This window comes from Diabrotica virgifera, chromosome 6 (assembly GCF_917563875.1).
Source record: "Diabrotica virgifera virgifera chromosome 6, PGI_DIABVI_V3a".
In the NCBI taxonomy this organism is placed as follows: domain Eukaryota; kingdom Metazoa; phylum Arthropoda; class Insecta; order Coleoptera; family Chrysomelidae; genus Diabrotica; species Diabrotica virgifera.
In genome coordinates, this window is record NC_065448.1 from 93983818 (window position 1) to 94009280 (window position 25463).

The 25463-nt window shown below is 34.5% G+C and overlaps 1 protein-coding gene across 1 annotated transcript in view; it reads left to right on the forward strand.

Annotated features, from left to right (window-relative positions):
- The first annotated feature begins 996 nt into the window (after positions 1-996).
- The window catches only part of LOC126885880 (procathepsin L-like), a 30265-nt gene continuing 5798 nt past the window's right edge, over positions 997-25463 (forward strand). The window contains exons 1-2 of the mRNA XM_050652673.1: positions 997-1309; positions 8748-9092. Of these exons, the coding sequence (XP_050508630.1) occupies positions 1220-1309; positions 8748-9092 (435 nt within the window). The 5' untranslated portion in view covers positions 997-1219. The remainder of the gene's footprint in view (positions 1310-8747; positions 9093-25463) is intronic.

The following is a 25463-nucleotide window of genomic DNA, read 5'->3' on the forward strand; positions in this document are numbered from 1 at the left end:
ATTGCAATTTACTGATCTAAATGCGCGTAATTGGGAAGCTTATAAATTATTAAATGATATGTAGTCGCCAACTAATTAATTTAATGCGTTTAAATACAACTTTCTCTTAAGCCGGGAAGATAGGGTGGTTTTCTTGCGAAGGGGTTGTAGCTCAATAATCTAAATGCACGTGATTTAATAGTTTATTCTTAGGGTATATAAGATATGGGAATTATATCCGCAATACGATATATTTTAAGTTTTCTCAGCATTTTTCTCTTAAGTTAAATCAATTAAAGGGTTGTTTGGGGTGAAGGGGATGAGCTCAAAAATCGAAACTATATAATTTCAAGAGCTCATAAATAGCTCGTAATTCTGCCGCAAAAACCGATTCAATATTCCTATTTTTAAGTAGTGGGGGGGCTGACTCAGCCCCCCCACTAAAGTATTAAATTCCTGCTCAGTGGAACGAGCTCAAAATTTTTAGTTTGCGGAATATGAAAGCTCATAAATAGCTCATAAATCAGGCTATTTGTTTTTTTATTTTTGCAAGTGGGGGGGGGAGGCAGCTCAACACGGGTGATTTTTAAGATATAAAACTAACACTTTCGATAGCGAATAAATCAAAAACTATCAATTTTATCAAAAAAATGTATAGAACATTTTTTTCTTAGACTGAATGTTTTTAATAACTTTTACGGTCAAAATATAATAAAAAATTTCCACCCCCGAGATGGGGTGGCAACCACCCCCATGGTAAAAGCGATAGATATATAGATTTTGATCCATGGACTATCCACTACTTATTCTCAAATTTTCAAGCAAATTGATCCATTCTGTAAAAATTGCGAGGTGAATAGCTTTGGTTCCTGTACTATATTTACGAGGTTACTGCTGTTCTTTAAACGAAATGATTGATTTATTTATTGAAGAGATTATTTTTATAAACATAAAAAAATATTGTTTTCTTAACATGTGTTTTCCATGAATTGCGTATTGCAGCGATTATCTCCATCAATTAACCAAAAATAAATAATCGCGATTGGACTTGATAGTAGTTTGAGTTTGTATGTACATCGTCGTTTCATATTAGGATAATTAATTAGTCACTGACCTTTTTGTGTTTTATAACCACTGTACCGATGGGGTTCAATAGTGATTGTAACGTTTAATCGAACCTTAGAAAATCCGCATATGAACGAAATTCTAAGTTTTAGTTGAATTTAAACCAGAGGTCATCATGAAAACAGTATTAATCGCAGCAGTAATCTGTTGTTGGTTTTATAATAAGGCTCTCTGTGGCGTTCAAGATGATTGGAACAACTTTAAAGTAAGTAAAACACATCGTTAAGTTTAAGAAAGTATGCCTATATAAGTAAGTGAATTTTTTTGTGCTGCAATCCTTAGCCTTTCCAGTGTCACGGGAATAGGAATTCTTTTCCGAACGTTGTCCGTTTCTGTTTTAGTGTCATCCGAGTATAAATGCTCGGATGGGATTTAAGTCTGATATGCAATAGAAGGTGACTAATATATTCTTTTAAATTGAAACTCATCAAGGTAAGTATTCACTATTCTAGTGACATAAGGACGTGCGTTATTGTACATTAGCAAGAATCATATTCAACAAGACAAAAACATGTGGCAAAACATGACTTTCTAAAATGTTTTCTATGTAAATTTCAGCTGTCATTCGCCCAATCACCTCAATACGTTTGGTATATCCTTTTCAAGCCATACCCGTACATAGCACTGGCATACCATTTGCCAACACTTTTGTAGACAAAGTTTCGTCAATTTCGTTTCCATAACGAATTCTGGCCTCATTTGTGAAAAAACATCTTTCCACTGCTCGGTAGTCCTATTAATTTGTCCAATTAAATTATTGCGGTATTCCTTGGTAAGGACAAACCGAACTTGTGTAAATGATTGTGCGAAAAAACACTTTAGATAATAAGTTAAAAATATTCCATATTTTTGTCCATAAGTGTATATTTATATAGTTTACTATTTTTATTGGGAATATCCACAATTTTACTTTAAAGTAAGTTGATTTTGACCTTTCAATCTCCACTTCCACTTTCCTCGGAAACCTTCTCACACTATAAAATATTAATGACTAATATTTTATATGTCTATTGTTCTACTGCATGATGCTATTTTCATGTATGTTAATCGTCAGACTCTTCAAATTATTTCCCGCCTAATAGCTGCGGATGAACTGAACGTACGCCTAAAATCATCCAATGTGTGGCGACATGTAAAGAAGTTCCAATTGACTAGAAGGTGTTCCACTAACATGCATGTGATTTTGCAACAAAGTACAATTATGCTTTTCAAGCAGTTGCTAGACAATCTATCCATCCAATGGTACTACAGCCCAAATCGAGCCTTGGCCTCCTTCAATAAGCTTCTCCAATCATTTCGATTTACCGCTGTTCTTTTCCATGAACGCGTTCCCAGAAAGTTCCTGGCATCCTCATCGACTTCGTCTTCCCATCTCTTTTTAGGTCTTCCAACAGGTCTTCTTCCCTGCATTCTTGCATTCAGCAATTTTCTGGGGATTCTATTCTCATGCATGCGGACCACCCTGCCCACCGTAATCTCTGCAGTTTAGTGTGTTGTGCTAGAGTTGGTTCGCTATATTGCTCGTATATTTCCCTATTATACCTAATTCGCCAGTTGTTATTTTCACTTATTGGGCCCAGTATCCTACGTAATACTTTTCTTTCAAACACATCTAATGCATTGGCAGATTTCTGTGTCACCACCCATGTTTCGCAGCCATAACTTACTATGGGCCTGATTATTGTTTTATATACCCGGAGTTTTGTTTTCCGGTGTACGTCTCGCGATTTGAATATGTGGCCCATCGCGAAATAGGCTTTATTTGCCAGCACAAGCCTTCTATTTATTTCCGGTTCTTCTTCATTGCTTGCAGCCAGATCCATTCCTAGGTACGTGAATCTATTCACATGTTCTATATCGTCAATAAAGTGTTGTTGCGCCCGTCTATTTGATCTGGTTTGTATGAGTAGTTTTGTTTTATTTGTGTTTATTGCTGGCCCTACTGCTTCTGCACTCTGTTTCAACACAACGTAGGTTTCTTCCGCTGCATTCATTGTTCTGCTCATTATGTTTATATCATCCGCGTATGCTGCTAATTGGGTAGATTTGTTTGTAAGTATGTTATTTCCGCTTACCGTCAACCGTCTAATTACATATTCAAGAACAAGATGAATGGAACATGACAATGGAAAGGGTAAATTTGCTAATAACACCCCGACTAGATTTTTTTCGTGGTCTTCCCACTGATCGTCTTCCTATTGGGGAACCGTCTCTCGCTGTCCTGACTACCCTATTTGTTGTCATTCGGCTTATGTGGTCATTCCATTCTATTCTTCTGTTTCTTACCCAGTTATTAATGTTATCCACCTTGCATCTCCGTCGTATATCTGTACTTCTAGCTCTGTCCCATAGAGTCTTACCATCGATTTTTCGAATTGTTTTCTTCTCCGCTGTTTCGAGCAATATTTTTGTCCTCTCTGTGTCGGGTCGTGTTTCTGCCGCGTATGTCATTATTGGTCTGATGACGGTTTTGTAAATTCTGCCTTTCATTTCTTTTCCGATATTTTTATTTCTCCATATTGTGTCATTTAGGCAACCTACAGCTCTGTTTGCTCTATTCTCTTAATCTTCCACTTCTGTTTCGAGTCTTACGTAGCTAGATAGTGTGATGCCTAGGTATTTAAACCCCATCACTTGTTCAATTATCTGACCTTCCAGGTCCAATTTACATCTTATTGGATATGCTGTTATAACCATGCATTTTGTCTTTTTTGAGGAAATTAACATGTTAAATTTTCTGGCGATATGTTGAATTGGTGCAGCATACGTTGTAAATCATCTTCACTTTGAGAGATTAATATTGCATCGTCCGAATAGCAGATTATTTTAAGTTGTTCTTCTCCCATTTGGTACCCTTTTTTAGTTCTTACTTTTTTTATTATTTCGTCCATGATCAGGTTAAACAATAAAGGACTCAAATAATCCTCCTGTCTTATGCCATTGCCGGCTTCAATTGGGTCAGTTATTTCATCTTCCACTTTTACTTTTATTGTGTTGTTTTGGTAGATGTTTTTTATCGTTTTAATTATTCCCAGAGGTACCTGTTTCGAGTAAAACAAATGGATAACGTCCTTTAATGTGACCCTGTCAAATGCTTTCTTAAGGTCTACGATACATAAATATGCCGGTTTGTTGTATTCCAACGATTTCTCTTGAACTTGCCTCATTATAAATATAGTGTCAGTGCATGACCTTCCCGACCTAAAACCTTGTTCTTCTGCTAATGTTATAATTTTATTCAATTTGTTTGTTATCACTTTTGTTGCTAATTTTAATGTTGTGTTTAATAAGTTAATCCCTCTGTAATTCTCTGGGTCTGATTTGTCTCCTTTTTTGGAGAGGGGTATTAGGATGCTTGATCTCCATTCTTGTGGTATTCTTTTTTTTGTTCTAATATTTTTTGTATTAGTTTTATTAGTTGTTTAGTTAGATCTTGTCCTCCGTACTTTAGGAGTTCATTCGATATTCTGTCCTCTCCTGGAGATTTTCTATGTTTTAATTTTCTTAATGCTTCCTTTACCTTTCCCTCCTCGATGTTTATTCTTCGTTTGTCGTAACTTCAGGTGTTGGTGGTTTCATTGTCGTCGCCTTTAGCAAATAGAGATCGGAAGTACTCTGCCCATGTTTCCTTCTGAATGTGTTTTGCTTTTATTAATTCGTTCATCTCCTTTCTTTGCCCTCTGATCATTCTCCATACTTTTTTTGTGTTCCGTAGAAGTCGTGTTCCATCTGTTTTGAGAAACTCTGCCAGTGCTCCCTTTTTATTTGCCTCACTAAAGTATTCGTTTCGTTTCTGATTCGTTTGTAGTGGTTGTATACCTGTTGTGTTTGTTTTGTTCTATATTGTAAAAAGGATACAGATATCTGTTACTTAATTTATAGACTACATATTTATAGAGCTTTTACGTGTTTTCCGGACATAATTGACTGAAAGCGACATAAGTTCAGTAGCCAGAATTGGCTGAGGGAATGAGCAATTTCCTCTTCCTCCTCTTCTTCTTTTGGCATCATAACCCTTGGCCCTGGTCGGGTCTTTACATGTCTGGCTATGTTCTTAAATTCACATCTCTCTTGTGCATTTCTCCGTCATTGTTTTACAGTTATAGTTATCAGGTCGTTTTTGCGTCATCCAAATATCTCATAATGGTCCTTCCTTTTTCTCGTCTTCTATTGCTTCCATTGTAATATTTTACTTTTCTCTGGACATGTCCCAGGCTTGATAGTCTCTGAAACTTTTGTAAATATATTTGGGAAACAGTTTACAGACTGAAACCCGTCAAAATAGACAGGGTTTCAAAATTCGCAGCAATAAATAATTATCTAGTTTTCAGAAGATACTGACTTTCAGAGAAAAGATATCCATAAACTAACGCCAATAAAATTGACCACTTACTCATCTTAAGGTGAAAAACAGACATAACTAATGTAAGTATCATGGGGTGAACTAGACTCTGACTCAGGCTACTATCTTATGGGGTCAAAATTGCGACAGAAAAACGTGACAGTGGCAAAATTGCGACAGAAAAACACGACTGTAGCAAAATGGATTGTTAAAGGATGTATAAACCCAACAAAAAAAACAAGAATATCAAACTACTGTCCAAATACTTAACGGAACCAGTGACGAGGATATTGCAGAGGGGAAATAGACATAATTAAAAACAATAATCTGAACGAGTAATATTTGCTGCAAAAATACAGATGTTTATCATTATGCTTCGTAACATGCATCAACCTCGACTGTGCAATGAAACGGGACTGATATGACTATGAGAATGCTAATGAATAATATCATTGAGACAACGATCATCAAGAAAAATACCAAGGAAAGGATGTCTGGATCTCTGTATCCTGCATTACAGCAGTTGATATGTTTTTTCCTTTTATTTCCCAAACTTCATTTTTACATCGTTGTTATTAGCCTACTACGACTACCTTCAGACTATTGAAACCAGTCAAAAAATTAGAACGAAATCTATGGGTCTAATAACGTAAGTTTTACGTCATGTGTACTTTGTTTTAGGAAAAATATCTAATTCGTAAACAGATTATTATAGCATTTATATACATACAGGGTGGGGCATTAGTATGACAAAGTTCAATTACTCATAAAAGTTGAAGCACATATAGTACCATATTTTAAAAATATTTTTAAATATACAGGGATATCCGTATTGACAGGGCGACACAAAATTATGTTTTTTTAAATGGAATACCCTGTATATTTTTACATTTTTGGATTCTCCTCAATGTTTCCTTTCTTAAAATATAGGATTTTGTAATATTATACGAGGTAGTTTAAAAGATAATTACGCTTTTTTGTTAATTTCGTAACAATATTCACACCTTGTAGAATTGTAGTGAGTTGACATCAAATTTTTGTTTATATTTAAACGATTTTTAATATAGTTAACTTTTGTTAAATATTAACAGTATAGCGAAATGTTTAATTTTAGTATACAGGGTGGGTCGAAACTCGGAATGAGTATTTTCTGAGTTTTCTTAAATGGAACACCCTGCATTTAAGCATTGTAATGAAATGATATTTTATGGTACTTTTTTTATTTCTTAAGCATTCCCTATAGCTAAGTGCTTTAATTTGTAAGTTATTCGTGATTTTTTAAGCCAAACATTAATTGCAACAAAAATTACGTGAAATTTTATTAGGTGGCCGTGAAAATATCCAATCAAAAATAAATTTTCGAAAAAAAAAATAATAATCTAGCCTGATCCTTAATTTATTAATATTTGATGAGATATCCAAATACATTCGTAGTTAAGGTTGTTGGTGCTTAAAATATTAATCAAACATATAAAATTTTCCCTAGTTGAATATGACACAAAATTTGCTTAAAAATTTGACATTATACTATTTATATAGAGTCAGTTGATTTGTTTCCATTACTAATATTAATTTTTGTAATGATGAACTGATTAAAATGGCTTTGTGTTAGGAGAGTATAACAAAAATTAGCTACTTACAATAAAAATTTATCATCAGCAATTCCCTGATAGAGACCAATGGAGAAACATTGTTAGGAATATTGAAAGAAATCAAGATCCTCAGTAATGGGGAAACGAAGAGAGAGAGAGAGAGAGAGAGAGAGAGAGAGAGAGAGAGAGAGAGAGAGAGAGAAAGAGAGAGAAAGAGAGAGAGAGAGAGAGAGAGAGAGAATTCCCTGATAGACGACAACCAAGAAGAGAAACTTTGAAATTATGCTAAAACGGTCTCAACAGACTAGATACTTAGATTGTAAGAACGGTTGTACTCATATGCAGATCCTCAGTGACACTAAGGATTACATTTAATTCCTGTTTTCTTCATTTACAATACTTTTTGTTTTATCAGATTTATCATAATTTAAGTGTCCAGTCCGTTGAAACCGTTCTAGTATATTTTCAAACGTTTCTCTTCTTGGTTGTCGTCGCACATTTTTTCATTTCATATTGAATATTTTCAAGGCCACCTAATAACATTTCACGTAATTTTTCTTGCAATTAATGTTTGGCTTAAAGAATCACGAATAACTTACAAATTAAAGCACTTAGGTATAGGGAATGATTAAGAAATAAAAAAGTACCATAAAATATCATTTTATTACAATACTCAAATACAGGGTGTTTCATTTAAAAAAACTCATCATTCCGAGTTTCGACCAACCCTGTATACTAAAATTCAACATTTGGCTATACTGTTAATTTTTAACAATAGTAGACTATATTAAAAAACGTTTAAATATAAAACAAAAATTTGATGTCAACTCACTACAATTCTACAGGGTGTGAATATTGCTACGAAATTAACAAAAAAGCGTAATTACCTTTTAAACTACCTCGTGTAATATTACAAAATCCTATATTTTAAGAAAGGAAACATTGAGGAGGATCCAAAAATGTAAAAATATACAGGATATTCCTTTTAAAAAAAACATGTTTCTGTCACCCTGTCAATACGCACGCCCTGTATATTTTAAAATATTTTTAAATTATGGTCCTATCTGTGCTCCAACTTTTACCTAAATAACTTTTTTTCGTATCTCTTACGACAAACGAGTAATTGGACTTTGTCACACTAATGCCCCACCCTGTATAGTTTCTCCGCCTCCATCCCCCACTATCCTCCACTAGAATAAAACCAGGCATAGAATAATGTACTGGAAGAAAAATTTAAGAGAGTTGTTTAGCAAGAGTCTTGATAATACTCAGTATTCAATAATAGAGAAATGGAAAGAACAAGAAGGCTAATAAAAAATAATATTAAATGAGTGTGCTTTTATGTTATGGATTTATGTATTATAACACCTTTATTAAGCGCCAACGCCCGATAGGGATCTATAGAGGAGTATCACCAAGCCGCAACCCTTTATCCCTTGCCGTACCGATCCTCCATAACCCGATCAGACACCAGTTTATTCCAGACCAAGTCGTAGATCCTATAGAACTTTATACTACGACGTTGGCCTTTTTAGTTTTCAAATGACCGGGCTGGGGCTCGAACCTCGATCGTAAATCCGCTAGATTTGTCGATCGAGCTCGCCTCAGCCCACTGAGCCATCTGACCGACATGTTATGGATTTACATAATTTTATTCTTCTTGTCTGAGTTTAACTACATCATCACAACTCACGTTATTTCTATTGCAGACCAAGTACAACAAAACATATAAGAATGAAGTTGAAGAAAATGAGAAATTTACCGTTTTCAAGGATAACCTAGAAGAAATCCGCCGTCACAACAGCCGCTATGAGGATGGTTTAGAAACGTATAAAAAAGGTATTACTGTTTTCGCAGATTTAAGTAAAAGACAATTTGACAAAAAGTATCAGCTAAGCAGACCTGGAGTAACGAGTATAATATATCCAAAAACCTGGAAAACCCGTCAAGTAGATAGAAATTTAACCACGGTCTATGTAGACTGGAGAAAAGTAGGTGCCGTCACTCCAGTGAAGAATCAAGGAATATGTGGAGCATGTTGGATATTTAGTGCAGTAAGTTTATTTTAATTCAGAATAGTTTCAAGTTTTAAGATCACTTATGACAATCGTATTTCATTTCTTATTTAATAATACCTGTACCTTTGTCATTGTCATTACCTTGAATTGCAACAACGTTTTTGATTTTGTTTACTACTCATTTTTTTGGGTTTTTGGTCATGTTTGTGCACAATGTTTTAATAAAAAATGTAATTTTTTTGTAAAAGGTATATTTAAAAATATCACTAAATGTTTTAATACAATTCTTCCATTAATATATCAGCTATTGATGGAGAATTAATCCATGAATGTATAAATGATTAATGGCCTATTAGCCCAGTAAATGAACAGGAAATACAGTGATACCGTGTAATGTTCAGGGTCAACTCCGAATTGCATGAAAATTTGGCATTAGTTTCTACTTACCCTCCACTTCAAAGTTGAATTTGTGCCGTTTGCTACTTTTACTTGGGGGATGACCGTCACCCCTTCTCGGGGGTGAAAGAACGTGCGTTTAAAGTAATTCCGGAAATTGATAAACTGACTAATTCTATGCAACATTTATTCTGTAGAGTTTTTTAAGTGAGTTGAGTAAGTAGTTTTCGAGTTATTTGCGATTGAAAATGTTTATTATTCGACAAAAAAACCAAGTGAATGTAGAGTAAGTACGAATTCTGGGGAAACTGTCACTGTCAGAACCTTTTAACCTTCGTATGACCAAGCGTGGGAAATTGTGACCCCAGCGTATCTTTTTCTTTAATAAACTCAAAAATATTTTTAATATTTAACTGATTATTTTTTTATTTGACTTTAATATCATTCTAATTCTAGATATCCTCATATTACGAATAAAAAATATATTCTGAAGTTGATGTTTAGTAAAATAGCGTCTATTATGTGTAATTACAAGTAGTTTTACGCTAATGACGTCGACTTTGCAAAGTAACAAGACACTTACTCAACATACACACTACACATGACACTAATACTCATGTTGTGACTGGCTGAATGACATAAAGTCCATGCCAAAAAAAAAATTAAAAATTTAAAAAAAAAGCTTTATTTTTTTGTTAATTGTCATTTTTGACCTGGGGTCATTTCCCCCCCCCCCCTTGGTCATCCGTGTAACAAAAAAAGGTTGGTCATCGGAAGGTTAAAACAAATAATGGGCTATGCCAGAGATCCCCTCTCCTGTACACTGTTCTATATGGGTTTGGAAAAAGTAATACGTATATGTCACAATTCACAACCACTGGTTCAATATACTTATAACAAATGAGTGCAAATTATTACCTATTCTGAAATCAATATCAATAATGTTAAGATAAACAAACTATTTTTAATGGGAAATAAGCCACAATTTTACCAAAAAAATGATTTTATTAACGTTTCGAAGCCCAAATCGGGTTTCGTTGTCAAAATACAAAATACTACTAAAATAAACAAAAATGTTGTTGCTCAGTAAAAAAATTCTTCTAATAATTTATTTAATCTGACTCATTTATATTGGCAATTCAGACGTATATTATACATTTTAAATTAGAAGACTTTAAAATGATATCGCCAATATTTATGAGTTGCGTTCCTGGAACGACTTTACTAAAAGATAGTTCATTCGATTACATGAAATCAATCCCAACTCAAGAATATCCGTCACAAAATGTAATCGAATGAACTATCTTTTAGTAAAGTCGTCCCAGGAACGCAACTCATAAATATTGGCGATATCATTTTAAAGTCTTCTACTTTAAAATGTATAATATATGTCTGAATTGCCAATATAAATGAGTCAGATTAAATAAATTATTAGAGGAATTTTTTTAGTTAGCAACAACATTTTTGTTTATTTTACTAGTATTTTGTATTTTGACAACGAAACCCGATTTGGGCTTCGAAACGTTAATAAAATAATTTTTTTGGTAAAATTGTGGCCTATTTCCCATTAAAAATAATTTATTATAAAAATGCCACAAGGAAATAGCTTCAGAAAAACAATAATGTTAAGAGAACGGAAAACACTGAACGACCGTTTAAAAACATGCTCATTATTCACTATTTTTGAATAGATAATGACACCCATTACTTTACCCGTGAGTAATAATTCATTACCCACGGGTCATTACTCACGGGCTGAAGTTAGGTTCAAGTGGCGAATGTCACTTTTAGTATTAGTATTAAATAAAATGCAAATAAAATTATTTCAACTTGTTTATTTAACACAATAATTATTGTAATTTATATCAATAATTAACTTCGAAAAATTTTCTTAAGGATTTTTAACTTTAATAATGGGTCAGTATATTTTTTACTTTTATACCTTAGGTTTGTTCCAACCCGTCACATTACCGCACTTAAACGGTTACGAGTATGCGCAGTAACACATTTTTCGTTACTGCGCATACTCGTAACCATTCAAGAATGGTATTTATGACGGGTTGGAACAAACCTCTTGTTTACTACAGTGGACTCTCCCTATAACAATCACGGATATTACGAGGTTTCGCTTATAACGAGGTACATTAGGTGTCCCATGAAATTCCTATTGAACTTTAATCCTATATAACGAGGCATATTTGGTTATAACGAGGAAAAATGAAATCGAAAAATATGTTTCTTTACCCGTTTTTAACGTAGTATTGGCTATAAATAAATACTCCAACTGACTGTATATAGAAATGCCGAACATCTGTGTTATTATTGAGGCCAGTGCTTTAATAAACTCCACCGCCTTTCATATCTTCCTGTTTATCGACCGATATTGAATATTGTAGGAAATTTACAATTTACGATGGAGAAGTCTCGTTGTTCAGGTTGACCATCGACACCCAATAAACTACGTAAGAGGCATCAAAACATTTCAATATTATTGTTGTCTGATATAACGAGATCCTCATAACGAGGTAATTAGCCCGCCATTTCAGTTCTCGTTATAGAGGGAGTATACCGTATTATGAATTTTGACGTTTACCATTTTCAATGACAGTGACATTAGCGTATTTGCTTTGTTTATTGGGATTTAAAACTTATATTGTGTTATATATTTTAAATTACATTATAACATATTATATATATAGTTATATTATTATATTATATATACATAGTTGCATAAATGAAATTACATTAAAACTTTTTAAAATAAGTCCGCCGATAAGAGCCATTTCCTATTTATTTCAATGACAGCAGTTAAAAATTTATACTTGTAATTTTTCGGAAATGAACATAACTTAAATTAATTATTTCTTGTTGTGTTTTTTACAATACATAATTATAGACCAAGAGGCTGCGCTGAAAAATCTATTTCAATTTACTAAAGCTAGATTTTTCACAGTTGATTATTATGAGTGTGTAGAGAAACATACTGCGGTCGGTCAAGCGAAACGTAGAACAGGGGTTACTGAGAGGGTATCAAAGTTGCATTCCTACGAAGGTAATTATTTCCATTTACTAAGGCTGAAAATCAGTACACAAATTCTAAATTAAATATAAATAAAAGTTATTATAGTCGGTCAGCTGTATGACGGGACAGAGCCGGTCGGTCGGCCCCAATAGTCGATTGAGGAAATTAAGCATTTTGGCTCGCAATTTTTTCGACCAGCATGGATTTACTTGAAATTTTCACAGAAGGTAGCGAATATTCCAAGGATAATTTTATATATCGTACCGCTATCATACGCTAAAACCTTGGGGGTGGTTGCCACCCCATCTCAGGGGTGGGAATTTTTTATTACATTTTAACCATGTAATTCGATGGAAAAAGTGATTTTAAGAAAAAATGTATTTTACATTTTCTTCGTAAAACTAATATTTTTCGAATTATTCGCCCTTGAATATAACAGTTTTTCGACGAAAAAATCGACTTTTTTAGAGTGTTTTTTGAGAATACATACCTCGAAAAATATTCTATATATTTTTGGCGATAAAAAGTTTCTTCAAAAATGATTTTGTAGGATTTTTAAAGAGCTATAAGATTTTGTTCTGAAGCTATTTCCTTGTGGCATTTTTATGATTAATTATTTATATGGGAAATAAGCCACAATTAAAATGAAAAAAATAATTTTATTAACGTTTCGACGCCCAAATCGGGTGCCGTTGTCAAAATACAAAATATTACTAAAATAAACTAAAGTGTTGTTGCTAAGCAAAAAAATTCTTCTAATAATTTATTTAATCTCACTCATTTATATTGGCAATTCAGACATATATTATACATTTTAAAGTAGAAGACTTTAAAATGTATAATATTATTATAATAAAATTATGATGTCGTAATTATTGTATGATATATAATAAAGTAATGACTTTAAAATGTATAATATTATTATAATAAAAATTTATTATAATAATAATAAAATTACGATGTCCGGATAGTATCACAGGGTTTTTCCTGGTTTTCCCTTGTGATTTACTATGAAGTCTCTAACGCGAGAATTTTACTGTCGTTGCATTTGGTTGTCTTTTTAAAGACATATCACATGCTATAATTTTTTATGACGGATATTCTTGAGTTGGGGTTAATTTCATGTAATCGAATGAACTATCTTTCAGTAAGTCGTCCCAGGAACGCAACTCATAAATATTGGCAATATCATTTTAAAGTCTTCTACTTTAAAATGTATAATATATGTCTGAATTGCCAATATAAATGAGTGAGATTAAATAAATTATTAGAAGAATTTTTTTGCTTAGCAACAACACTTTAGTTTATTTTAGTAATATTTTGTATTTTGACAACGGCACCCGATTTGGGCGTCGAAACGTTAATAAAATTATTTTTTTCATTTCAATTGTGGCTTATTTCCCATATAAATAATTAGCTATAAGATTGTGTAACGTTTCTAGGAGAATATCAGGCAGGATTCAGGCGCGGACGTTCAATCATTAACCAGATCTTTACACTACGACAGATCCTCGAAAAAGCGCAAGAGTTTAACATAGATATGTACCATATTTTTGTCGATTTTAAAGCGGCATATGACAGTGTCTTAAGACCAAGTCTTTACAATGCTATGAATGAGTTGGGAATTCCAAAAAAACTCATATCTATGATAAAACTGACAATGGCGAAGATGCTATCAGTAGTAAAAATTCAAAACGACTCGTCAACCCCATTCGAAATACATAAGGGGTTAAGGCAGGGAGATGCGCCGGCGTGTCAGGTTTTTAATGTAGGCTTAGAAAAAGATGTACGAGACGCTAATTTAGATAGCAGAGAAACAATATTTAATAGATCAGTCCAAATTCTTGCATCTGCAGATGACGTGGACATTATAACAAGAACCTGGGCGAGAACTGCGGAAATCCTAACCGATCTAGTAGCAGCAGCAGAACTAATGGGGTCACATATAAATCAAAATAAAACAAAAGTCATGGCGACCAACACAAACACAAGAGCTGGAAATGTTGATGCAGATCTAATCATCAATGACCAAAACTTCGAAGCGGTCAAAGAGTTCATATATCTAGGGACATCGGTTAACCCCAATAATGACACATCTGAGGAAATAAAAAGGCGAATAATAATTGCAAACAAGTGTTATCATGGTCTATCAAAGTACTTATCTAACAAGCGTCTGTCTCAAAAAACTCGTATAAGGCTGTATAGAACATTGATAGTCCCCGTTCTCACATGTGATTCAGAGGCATGGACGCTAACTAAAACAGATGAATCCGCTCTATCAATTTTTGAAAGAAAGGTACTACGCAAGATATTCGAAGCGGTTTGTGAGAACGGAATATGGAGGCGTAGATATAACTTTGAACTACAGAATATCTACAAACAAACGTTTGGTGGAAAAGATATTATCATTATAATTAAGCGAAATCGCCTGCAGTGGGCAGGACATGTAGCCCGAGCCCCTGAATCGAACATGATAAAAAGGATTCTAACAGCTCAATCTGTGGGAATGAGAAGACGGGGTAGACCAAAGTTGAGGTGGATGGACGGGGTAACACAAGATGCCGAGAAGATCGGGGTCGGTAACTGGAAAGTGCAGGCAAGCGACAGAACAGAATGGCGTAGAACGCTTGAGAAGGTCGAGGCCCTCTAAAGGCTGTAGCACCATGATGATGATGATAAGATTGTGTAAATTAAATTCCGTAAGATCGCTTAGTTTTTAATTGGGGCGGGTTTAAAGGGCTCAAATAAGGGGGTGTTTGCTGGTAAACAGAGGATTTAAACAGCTATATCTGGCTAACTGTTCACTGTAATGAAAATCTATGTACAGGGTAATTTTAGTCGTTAAAAAATCTACAATTTAGTAGTTTATAATTTTTTTCGTATCTTCAGTATTTTCGGAGATATTATGAAGTAAAAGGTGAAAAATACCAAATTGCAAAAAATAAATTTTTTCTTTAAAACTCAAATTTTTCTAAAATTAGGCCATTTAAAGAGATCAAACTCCTTGAGTCCATTGATAATATAAATATAAAAGGAACTACAGAAAGGTAAAGACCAATTTTGAATTAGGAAGGTAGTTAGGGGGTTGTTCTCACTGATTTTTTCGTAGAGAAAAGCAGGTACCGACATTTTTTTTATTATAAGTCGCTTAATTTTCATGCTAGAATCTTTTTATTATTATTTTTTGAAAGGTCTAATCGTTTACTTGAAAAAATATTATTAAGTTTGCCTCGAAAAATGCAAATTTTTCCCATTATTTGGCTTTAAATATTTCAAATTCTTCATTTGACGAAAAAAGCTAATTTTTAACATGCCGTATCTCGGTTTGTATTGGTCTTAAATATATTACTGGAAAATAATATGGTTTTCCGCAAATCGCCAGGAAATTTTGACATTCCTGTCAAAATTTCTTGAAGAAAAAGTCAGGACTTCCTTACTGTAAGGAAATGTCATTTCCTTACTGTAAGGAAATGATATTTCCGTACAGTTGTTAGTGTTCTACATAAATGATAATTCAACCTCAATACGTTTCCATAGTAACCCAAGTAATTTTATTAGGAATTTCAAAGCACCATTTATTTGGGAATAAAATTATCGCGTTTTTTTTAAATCAATCAATATCTGTCGAATTTTAAACGATTTGCGGAAAAATAGTATGTTTACCTCGTAGGAAAAGCCACATTCCTGGACTCTGTGTTGCTAAGTCTCGGCTTGCGCCTCGACTTAGCAATCTTCACAGTCGTCCAGGAATGTTAAGCTTTTCCTACCCGGTAAACAATGTACTATTGTGTTACTAAAAGGTACAATTTTGATATCTACAAATTTTTTTTTAATAAATGCATATTTTTCGAGGTATTCTCAAAAAACCCTCTAAAAAAGTCGATTTTTTCGTCGAAAAACTGTTATTTTCAAGCGCGAATAACTCTAAAAATATTAGTTTTACGAAGAAAATGTAAAAACATTTTCTTCTTAGAATCACTTTTTCCATCGAATTGCATGTTTAAAATGTAATAAACAATTCCCACCCCCGAGATGGGGTGGTAACCACCCCCAAGGTTTTAGCCTATGATAGCGTCATGATATAGAAAATGATCCTTGGACTATTCCCTACCTTCTGTGAAAATTTCAAGTAAATCCATGCTGGACGAAAAAATTGCGAGCCAAAAGGCTTCATTTCTTCAATCGACTATTGGGGCCGACCGACCAGCTATGTCCCGTCATACAGCTGACCAAATATAATTAACTTTTATTTATATTTAATTTAGAATGTGTGTGTACTGATTTTCAGCCTTAGTAAATGGAAATAATTACCTTCGTAGGAATGCAACTTTGATACCCTCTCAGTAACCCCTATTCTACGTCTCGCTTGACCGACCGCAGTATGTTTCTCTACACACTCACAGTAATCAACTGTGAAAAATCTAGCTTTAGTAAATTGAAATAGATTTTTCAGCGCTACCTCTCCGTCTATTAAGACAGCATTGCTAATTCAACCAAGTATTCAGCCGTATACTATTGGTAAACAAAATGTATTTTTGTAAATTATAATTTTAATATCGAGTAGTTGATAATTACATCTTTTTACTTATGAAAATAAAAAAGGTCGTAGAAAAAGTATAGTATTCTACTTGAATTTAATGACTATTACTCGCTTTAATTAAGTAATGATAAAGCAAACTTCATCATCGTATTGCCCAAGCAAGCAATTCGATTCAACCCGACCTGTGGGAGATGTCCATTGTCCACCCTATCGAAAAAGTACATTCGGGTTTAACAATTCATTGGGGCGAGGTGTTTTGACCCGAGTTCGAACAGGGATCACCCCACCTCGCTCCAATGCCCCAGGCCATCCCTTTCCCCCCCATAGCACGCTGATGCGCGATGAGGGCACAACTATCGAAGCCAAATGCTCTTCACAATGGAATCCTGGGTAATAAGATTCCATGTGGTACCCTAATCGAATGCAAAAAAATTAGGCTTAGCGTGATGCGCTCTATGCCTATATCCTCTTACTTACTTAACCGCGGAACTAAGAATTGCTTGCTTGGGCCCCAAGCCATTGTACCAAGCCCAATTGAGCTCGGTCCAATGGCTCGGAACTCAAGATTTTTATGATTTTTTGTTTTTGTGTGATTTTTTTGTTGGCTTACGCATTTTTTGTTTTTTTTTTGTGTTTTTTTGTTTGGCTTATGCCTTTTTCTCTATTTTCTACTGGTTTGCTTACCTGGTTGTGGTGTTGGACCTACGCTTGGGATGCGTCTTTTCTTCGGCACTTGGATTTTCTCACTTGTCTTTTTTATTCACTTTAATCCACTATTTGCTGTTTAGGACGTCTGTGCTTCCATCGGTGGAACATGTCGTACCTTAGCATCTCTTGCAGTATGTGACTTGGGTGGTGCTCCAGTTCCGCGAATTTGACCCTTGCCTTGTCTGTCATAATTTCGGTGACTCTCACCTGTTGAAGTTCTCTAAACAGGAATCTTTCTGCTACGTATCTTGGGACTCTGGCTGCTTCTCTTAAGCTGCTGTTATGGACCGCTTGTATCTTCTTTTTGTGGGTGTTACATACTTGTCCCCATGCGAGAGATGCGTATGTTAATACCGGTAATATTATGTCGTTTATTAATCTTAACCTTGTTTTTATTCTTAATTTACTTTTTCTGCCTGTGAGTCCTCTTAATGTTGCTCTCGCTATGTTGGCCTTCTGGACTGTGGCTTCTACGTGTTTTTGGAAGATTAATCCTTTGTCCATGATGACTCCTAGGTATTTAGCTTCATTTTTCCACTCGATGTGGGTGTTCTGCACCGTCAGCTGTTCTTCTGGCTGTTGTCTTCCTTTCTTGTATAGAACTGCTTGCGTTTTTTCTGAGTTGATGGCATCTTCCATTTTATACTCCATTCCTCGATGTCTGCTAACGCTGTTTGCAAGTTGGTCACTGCTATGTCTACGTTTCTATGTTTGGCCGCTATCGCTGTGTCGTCGGCGTAGAGGTTCATAACGGTACCTGGTGTTCTAGGTACATCAGCGGTGTATATTGTGTACAGCAGAGGTGACAGGACCGCTCCCTGTGGTACTCCAGCCTCCGGGTTTCCGAGCTCGGACAGGACTTGTCCTATCCGAACCCTGAAACTCCGGCCGCCTAAGTACGAGGAGATTAGTCTCGTCATCGCTCCGCTGTACCCATAACCCCGCATTTTGTAATAGCCATCATTACAAGCTCGTTAAATTATATATTATACAAAAGGTGCTATTGCGGATTTAACTTCCTTAATCCTCGATTATTATATTCAGAAATACAAAGGTAAACTTCACGCTAACATAATAGTCCAAGAGGCAGCGCTGAAAAATCTCTTTGAATTTACTAAAGCTAGATTTTTCACAGTTGATTACCGTGATTGTGAAGAGAATCACACTGCGGTCGGTCAAGCGAAACGTAGAACAGGGGTTACTGAGAGGGTACCAAAGTTGCTTTCCTACGAAGGTAATTAAATCTATTTACTAAGGCTGAAAATCAGTACACACATTCTAAATTAAATATAAATACAAGTTATTATAGTCGGTCAGATGTATGACGGGACAGAGCCGGTCGGTCGGCCCCAGTGACTGTACAGGGTTATTCACTATATTTTGACCCCTTGTAAACTGCTTTATTTACAGAATTAGAAAAAATGTAAAATACAAAAGTTATTCGACTTTTAAATTATGATTTTTTGACATATATATCGTACTAGTGACGTCATCCATTTGGGCGTGATGACGTAATTGACTATTTTTTTAAATAGGAATAGGGGTCGAGTACTAGCTCATTTGAAAGGTTATTCAATTCCCTATTCAGTAATATAAACATTAACATGATTCATTATACAGTGTGTCCAAAAATTTTTTTTAATTAAATTAATTGTTTAATTATTAATTCAATTTTTTTGGACACCCTGTATAAATAATGATCTTAATGTTTATAGTGCTGTATACAGAATTGAATAACCTTTCAAATGAGCTAGCACACGACCCATATTCTTATTTAAAACAATAGTAGATTACGTCATCACGCCCAGATGGATGACGTTACTAGTACGATATATATGTCAAAAAATCATAATTAAAAAATCGAATAACTTTAGCATTTTACATATTTTTTCTAATTCTGTAAATAAAGCAGTTTACAAAGGGGTGAAAATATAGTGAATAACCCTGTACATTCATTGGGGCCGACTGACCGGCTCTGTCCCGTCATACAGCTGACCGACTATAATAACTTTTATTTATGTTCAATTTAGAATGTGTGTACTGATTTTCAGCCTTAGTAAATGGATTTAATTACCTTCGTAGGAAAGCAAATTTGATACCCTCTCAGTAACCCCTGTTCTACGTTTCGCTTGACCGACCGCAGTATGTTTCTCTACACAATCACAGTAATCAACTGTAAAAAATTTAGCTTTAGTAAATTCAAAGAGATTTTTCAACGCTGCCTCTCCGTCTATAACACAATAAATAGACAAAACAATAATACCCCCAGTCCTAGCATGCCTGGGCTCCAACAATAAATAATAAAAACATGTTAGGATGTTTCGAGTGAAAAGTACTAAAATAAATGTTTGAAGTGATGAATGACAGTGGAGTGTGGAGAAGACGATACAATTTCGAACTTTATGGAATACACCAGGAATCAGATATAAAAGATAGGACGTCTGGATAGAAATGGAGGATTGCACAAAATGGCCCAGCTAGAAAAACTCCCCTATTGGTAACAGAAGAAGAGGAATATCCAGAACATAGTTCCTTTTTAACATCGATAAAGACTTGAGAAATATGGGAATACAGGGAATCTTCTTCTTTTTCGGCCTGTTTGTCTTGTAGTAGACAAAAACCTCGCCATTAATTATCCTCTCTTCTGTCTTTTGTGCTATTTGGTAACAGTTTCTCCCCACTTTTGCTTTGATGTCGTCTAGCCATCGCTTTTGTGGTCTTCCTCTACTACGACTGTGCTCGCGTGGTTTCCAATGTACAATGTTTTTTGTCCACCTGTCATTCTTTTGCCGTGCCACGTGTCGTACCCAGTTCCATTTCATTTCTGCAATTCTTCCAACTCTTCGTCCTGCTTCGCACGTCCACGTTTCATATATTATGTTCTATCAGAGATACTCCCACCATAGCTCGTTCGATGGCTCTCTGTGGTGTTCTTAATCTATTGGCTGACAACTCTGTAAGTGTCATGGTCTCCATTCCATAAGTCATAACTGGTAGAATACAACTGTTGAATACCCTTTTTTAGATTTATTGGTACTTTTTTATAATTGATGGATTCGACCGTTACTTGATGGAAGTTCATTTTATCTAACAATAAAACACTGAAAATGTTTGTTTTCTATACTTCCACAAAATTTATTACAACTATGTGACTACGGCTGTTTCGGCAGAGTGCCTTTTTCAAGTGATTTAGTTTACTATGTGTTTGCCTTTTTAAAGACTTTAACTGAAGAGGTTGAGGAGTGGGGAGCTGTTTGTCTCGAGTTGGTTATTCAGAATTATATCTTTATTTTTCAATTTATTAATTTCCATAGATTCTAATAAAGATAGCTTAAGGCCATTATTTTGAATATGCAGAATTTGAAACTGTTCATTAAAAGAATGATTATGATCTAGAAGGTGAAGTGCGTATGCAGAAGTGTCTGTTTTTCTATTGTTGAAAGTCCTTTTGTGTTATGCTAGACTAAGTTCAGGGCTTTCTTAAGGAGTTTTTGGTTTAAAATTTTGTTAATTATTTGTTCGTTATAGCCATTGTCCACTTTATTGTTTAATGATGTTCAGTTCTATCTCGAAGTTATTTTTTGACATGGGAATTTCTGTCAGTCTATGTATCATGCTATGGTAGCCTGCTAATTTGTGTTGTGTAGGATGGGATGATGAATTGTGTATAGTTGTATTAGTATGGGTAGGTTTATGACATACGGAGAACTCATGTTTGTTGTACACAAATGTACACAATTCATCATCCCATGCTACACAACACAAATTAGCAGACTACCATAGCATGATCATAGACTGACAGAAATTCCCATGTCAATAAATAATTTCGAGATAGAACTGAACATCAATAAACAAATAGCAGTAAACAATGGCTATAACGAACAAACAATTAACAAAATTTTAAACCAAAAATTCCAAAAGAAAGCCCTGAAATTAGTCTATCCACCACCGTAGAAAGAATCCAGTACCTACTGCTCTATCACATATACTGGCAAGACAACAACAAAAATAGCCAGATACATAAAAAAGAAAGGAATAACAGCAGCTTTCAGAAATAACAACTTCTTCTTCTTCTTAAAGTCCGTCTCCTATCGGAGGTTGGAAATCATCACAGCTATTCTTATTTTACTGGCGGCCGCCCTAAATAGGTCGATGGAACTGCAGCCGAACCATTCCCTCAGATTTCTTAACCAAGATATTCTGCGCTTACCGATACTTCTCTTACCCCTGATTTTACCCTGGATGATCAGTCTCAGCAGCGAGTATTTGTCACCTCTCATAACATGTCCAAAGTATTCAAGCTTTCTTCTTTTAACAGTAAGTACAACTTCATATCCTTTTCCGATCCGACGTAAAATTTCGACATTCGTCACGTGGTCCACCCAAGATACACGTAGCATTCTACAGTAACACCACATCTCAAATGCTTCAATGTTTTTAATGCTGCCCATCTTCGTGGTCCATGACTCAACTCCATATAATAAAGTGGAGAAGATATAACACCGCAGCATACGCACTCTCAGATCAAGATTTATGTCACGACTACAGAGAAATATTTTCATCTTGTTAAATGCTGATCTAGCTATTTATATTCTTGCTCTTATTTCTTTTGTTTGATCGCCTGTATGATCCAGGCAAGCTCCAAGGTATTTATAGGAGGATACCCTTTCTATGACGGTGTTATTGACAACCAAGTCATTCCTGGCGTGTGGATATTTTGTTATTACCATCCATTTAGTTTTTCTGAGGTTCAATGTAAGTCCGTAGCTGTTGCAGTAATGGTTAATGCGTTCCATCAGTCGTTGTAGATCTGCAAGATTGTCTGCTAATATCACTGTGTCGTCAGCGTATCTCACATTATTGATTGTATTTCCGTTGATCATTACACCACAACTAACCTCTGACAGAGCTTCTTTAAATATGACTTCGCTATAAAAATTAAACAAAAGAGAAGACATAATACACCCCTGTGTATCATCGACCTTGACTTGTGCTGTTTGATTCCAATACAAATTAGTTATTATTCTAATATCTTTTTTATCAATGTTATTTTCGATTAGAAGTTGTCTCAGTCGGTCGTGTCGAACTCTATCGAAGGCATTCTCAAAGTCTATAAAGCAGGCGTATACATCCTGATTGATATCCAAATACCGCTGAAACAGTACTCCCACACCAAAGAGCGCTTCCCTGGCCGATTTGCCTTGGCCCTGGCGATCCAAGGCCGTTCCTGAACTAATAACAACTTAAGCAAATATATTAAGAACAATCAGAGCCGAAAGAGAAAACAACTACAAAGTGGGGTTTACAAACTAACTTGTGGCTTGTGGTGACTGTCCGAAAACTTACATCGGTTAAACTGGCAGAACCTTTCACAAACGGATAGCAGAACACAAAAAGGCTTTCAACAATAAAAAAACAGACACTTCTACATACGCACTTCACCTTCTAGATCATAATCATTCTTTTAATAAACAGTTTTAAATTCTGCATATTCAAAATAAAGGCCTTAAGCTATATTTATTAGAATCTTTGGAAATTAATAAATTGAAAAATAAAGATATAATTTTGAATGACCAACTCGAGACAAACAGTTCCCAACTCCTCAACCTCTTCAGTTAAAGACTTCAGAAAAGTTTGCTGTAACAAACCAATGCTGCTGTAATTTGTCTAAGGCAGGGGTCGGTAACCTTTTCGGACGGTGGGCCATTTTCAAAATAATTTTTTTTATGCGGGCCGCACATTCAAATGTAACTTAAATCGTGCTTTTTTATGATATATGAGTATAAATATTACTAGAAATAAATATGGAAAAATAGTTATTTATGAAACAGTTCGTGAAGTATGCTTTTTGCTAAGCACGCGAAGTTTAGAGCACGAGCGACAACGGAGCGAGTGCTATACATCGCGTAAGTTCGCAAAAAGTACTTCACGCACAGTTTCATACAATATTTTATCTATGATGAACAAATAAAAAAACTGTAACTCTTCGTCACTGGAATTTATTTCTATTCTACAATTTTTAGAACTTTGACATTTAAAAATTCTAACTTCTTTCAAACCACAAAACTGTCAAAACTTTTGTCGTAATTTATTGCTAATTATGTCATCACCGCGAAAGTGAAGGATATTTGATTATATGAAAGTGTGTCAAAAACAGTGCGAAAAAGTAAGTCCTATTTAAAATACATTGTTACTTCACGCACACTTTAAACACTTCACGCACTGCTATCTATAATGACAGTTTTCACAAACTAAAAACTTATACATAATATGACATAGAGTCATAGATAGCAGTGCGTGAAGGGTTTAAAGTGTGCGGGAAGTAACAATGTATTTTAAATGGGATTTACTTTTTCACACTGTTTTTGACACACTTTCATATAATCAAATATCCTTAACTTTCGCGTTGTCATGGAGATGACATAATGAGCAATAAATTACAACAAAAATTTTGACAGTTTTGTGGTTTGAAAGAAATTAGAATTTTTAAATGTTAAAGTTCTAAAAATTGTAGAATAGAAATGAATTCCAGTGACGAAGAGTTACAGTTTTTTTATTTGTTCATCATAGATAAAATATTGTATGAAACTGTGCGTGAAGTACTTTTTGCGAACTTACGCGATGTATAGCACTCGCTCCGTTGTCGCTCGTGCTCTAAACGTCGCGTGCGTTCGCAAAAAAGCATACTTCACGAACTGTTTCATAAATACCTATTTATTGACATACTATAATAACATTAGGTATGGTCAGAGAACAAAAATAGTACAATAATCTTAAAATGGAAAAGAAGAGCATTAGCCCAATAAATGACCGTTTTGGAGTGTAATTTCCAGGGGCAACTCCGAATTGCATGAAAATTTGGATTTAGGTTCTACTTACCCTCCACTTCAAAGTTGAATTTGTGCCGTTGGTTGCTTTTACTTGGGGGGTGACATTTACCCCTTTTCGGGGGGTGAAAAACGCGTGTTTAAAATAAGGCCGGAAATGGATAAATTGATTTATTTTAAGCACCTTTTGTTCTATAAAGTTTTTTACGTAAGTCAATACTTTTCGAGTTTTTCGCTATTTAAAATGTTGATTTTTCGACAAAACACCTACGTTTTCAGACCGTTTTTCCCAAATAACTCAAAAAGTAAAAGTGTAGCCTATAAAAAACGAAAAAAATGGTGTACCAGTAAAGTCTACAAATTTAGTAGATACAAAGTTGTAGCTCATGAAAAATACGTTCTTATTCGTCTAATTCCAAATCGAATAATTCAACGTGAAATCACCGAAGAAGGAAGCGATTTTCTGGAAAATCTTATTAACATTTTTAAAGTATCGAAAAAAAGCTTATTATTTGTTTTTTACAAAAGTTTACAGCATCAAAAATAAACGAGTTACACTGAAAAAAAAGTTGGCCCCTTTTTTTGGTAAAAAATCGTGAAAACCTCCCTCTATTTAGCACCCTAAATGAAATTAATCGTTTGGCTTTACCATCTATTTTAACTGTATGTGTATTGTTGATATGATATCTAAGTTTGATTGGTTCGAAGTGCTTATTTTTAAAAACATTTGGTTTTATAGTAAAAAAAGTTTTCTAAAAATGTTTGAAAAATTTCATATTTTCAAAATAACTTAAAAAGTATTAGTGATAAAAGAAGTCTTAAACAATAAAAAATTTAGATTCTGCTATTATAAATATGCTAGTTTCATTTTGTTTTTCCGTAAGACAAAAATTGGTTAAGATATGGCTGTTCAA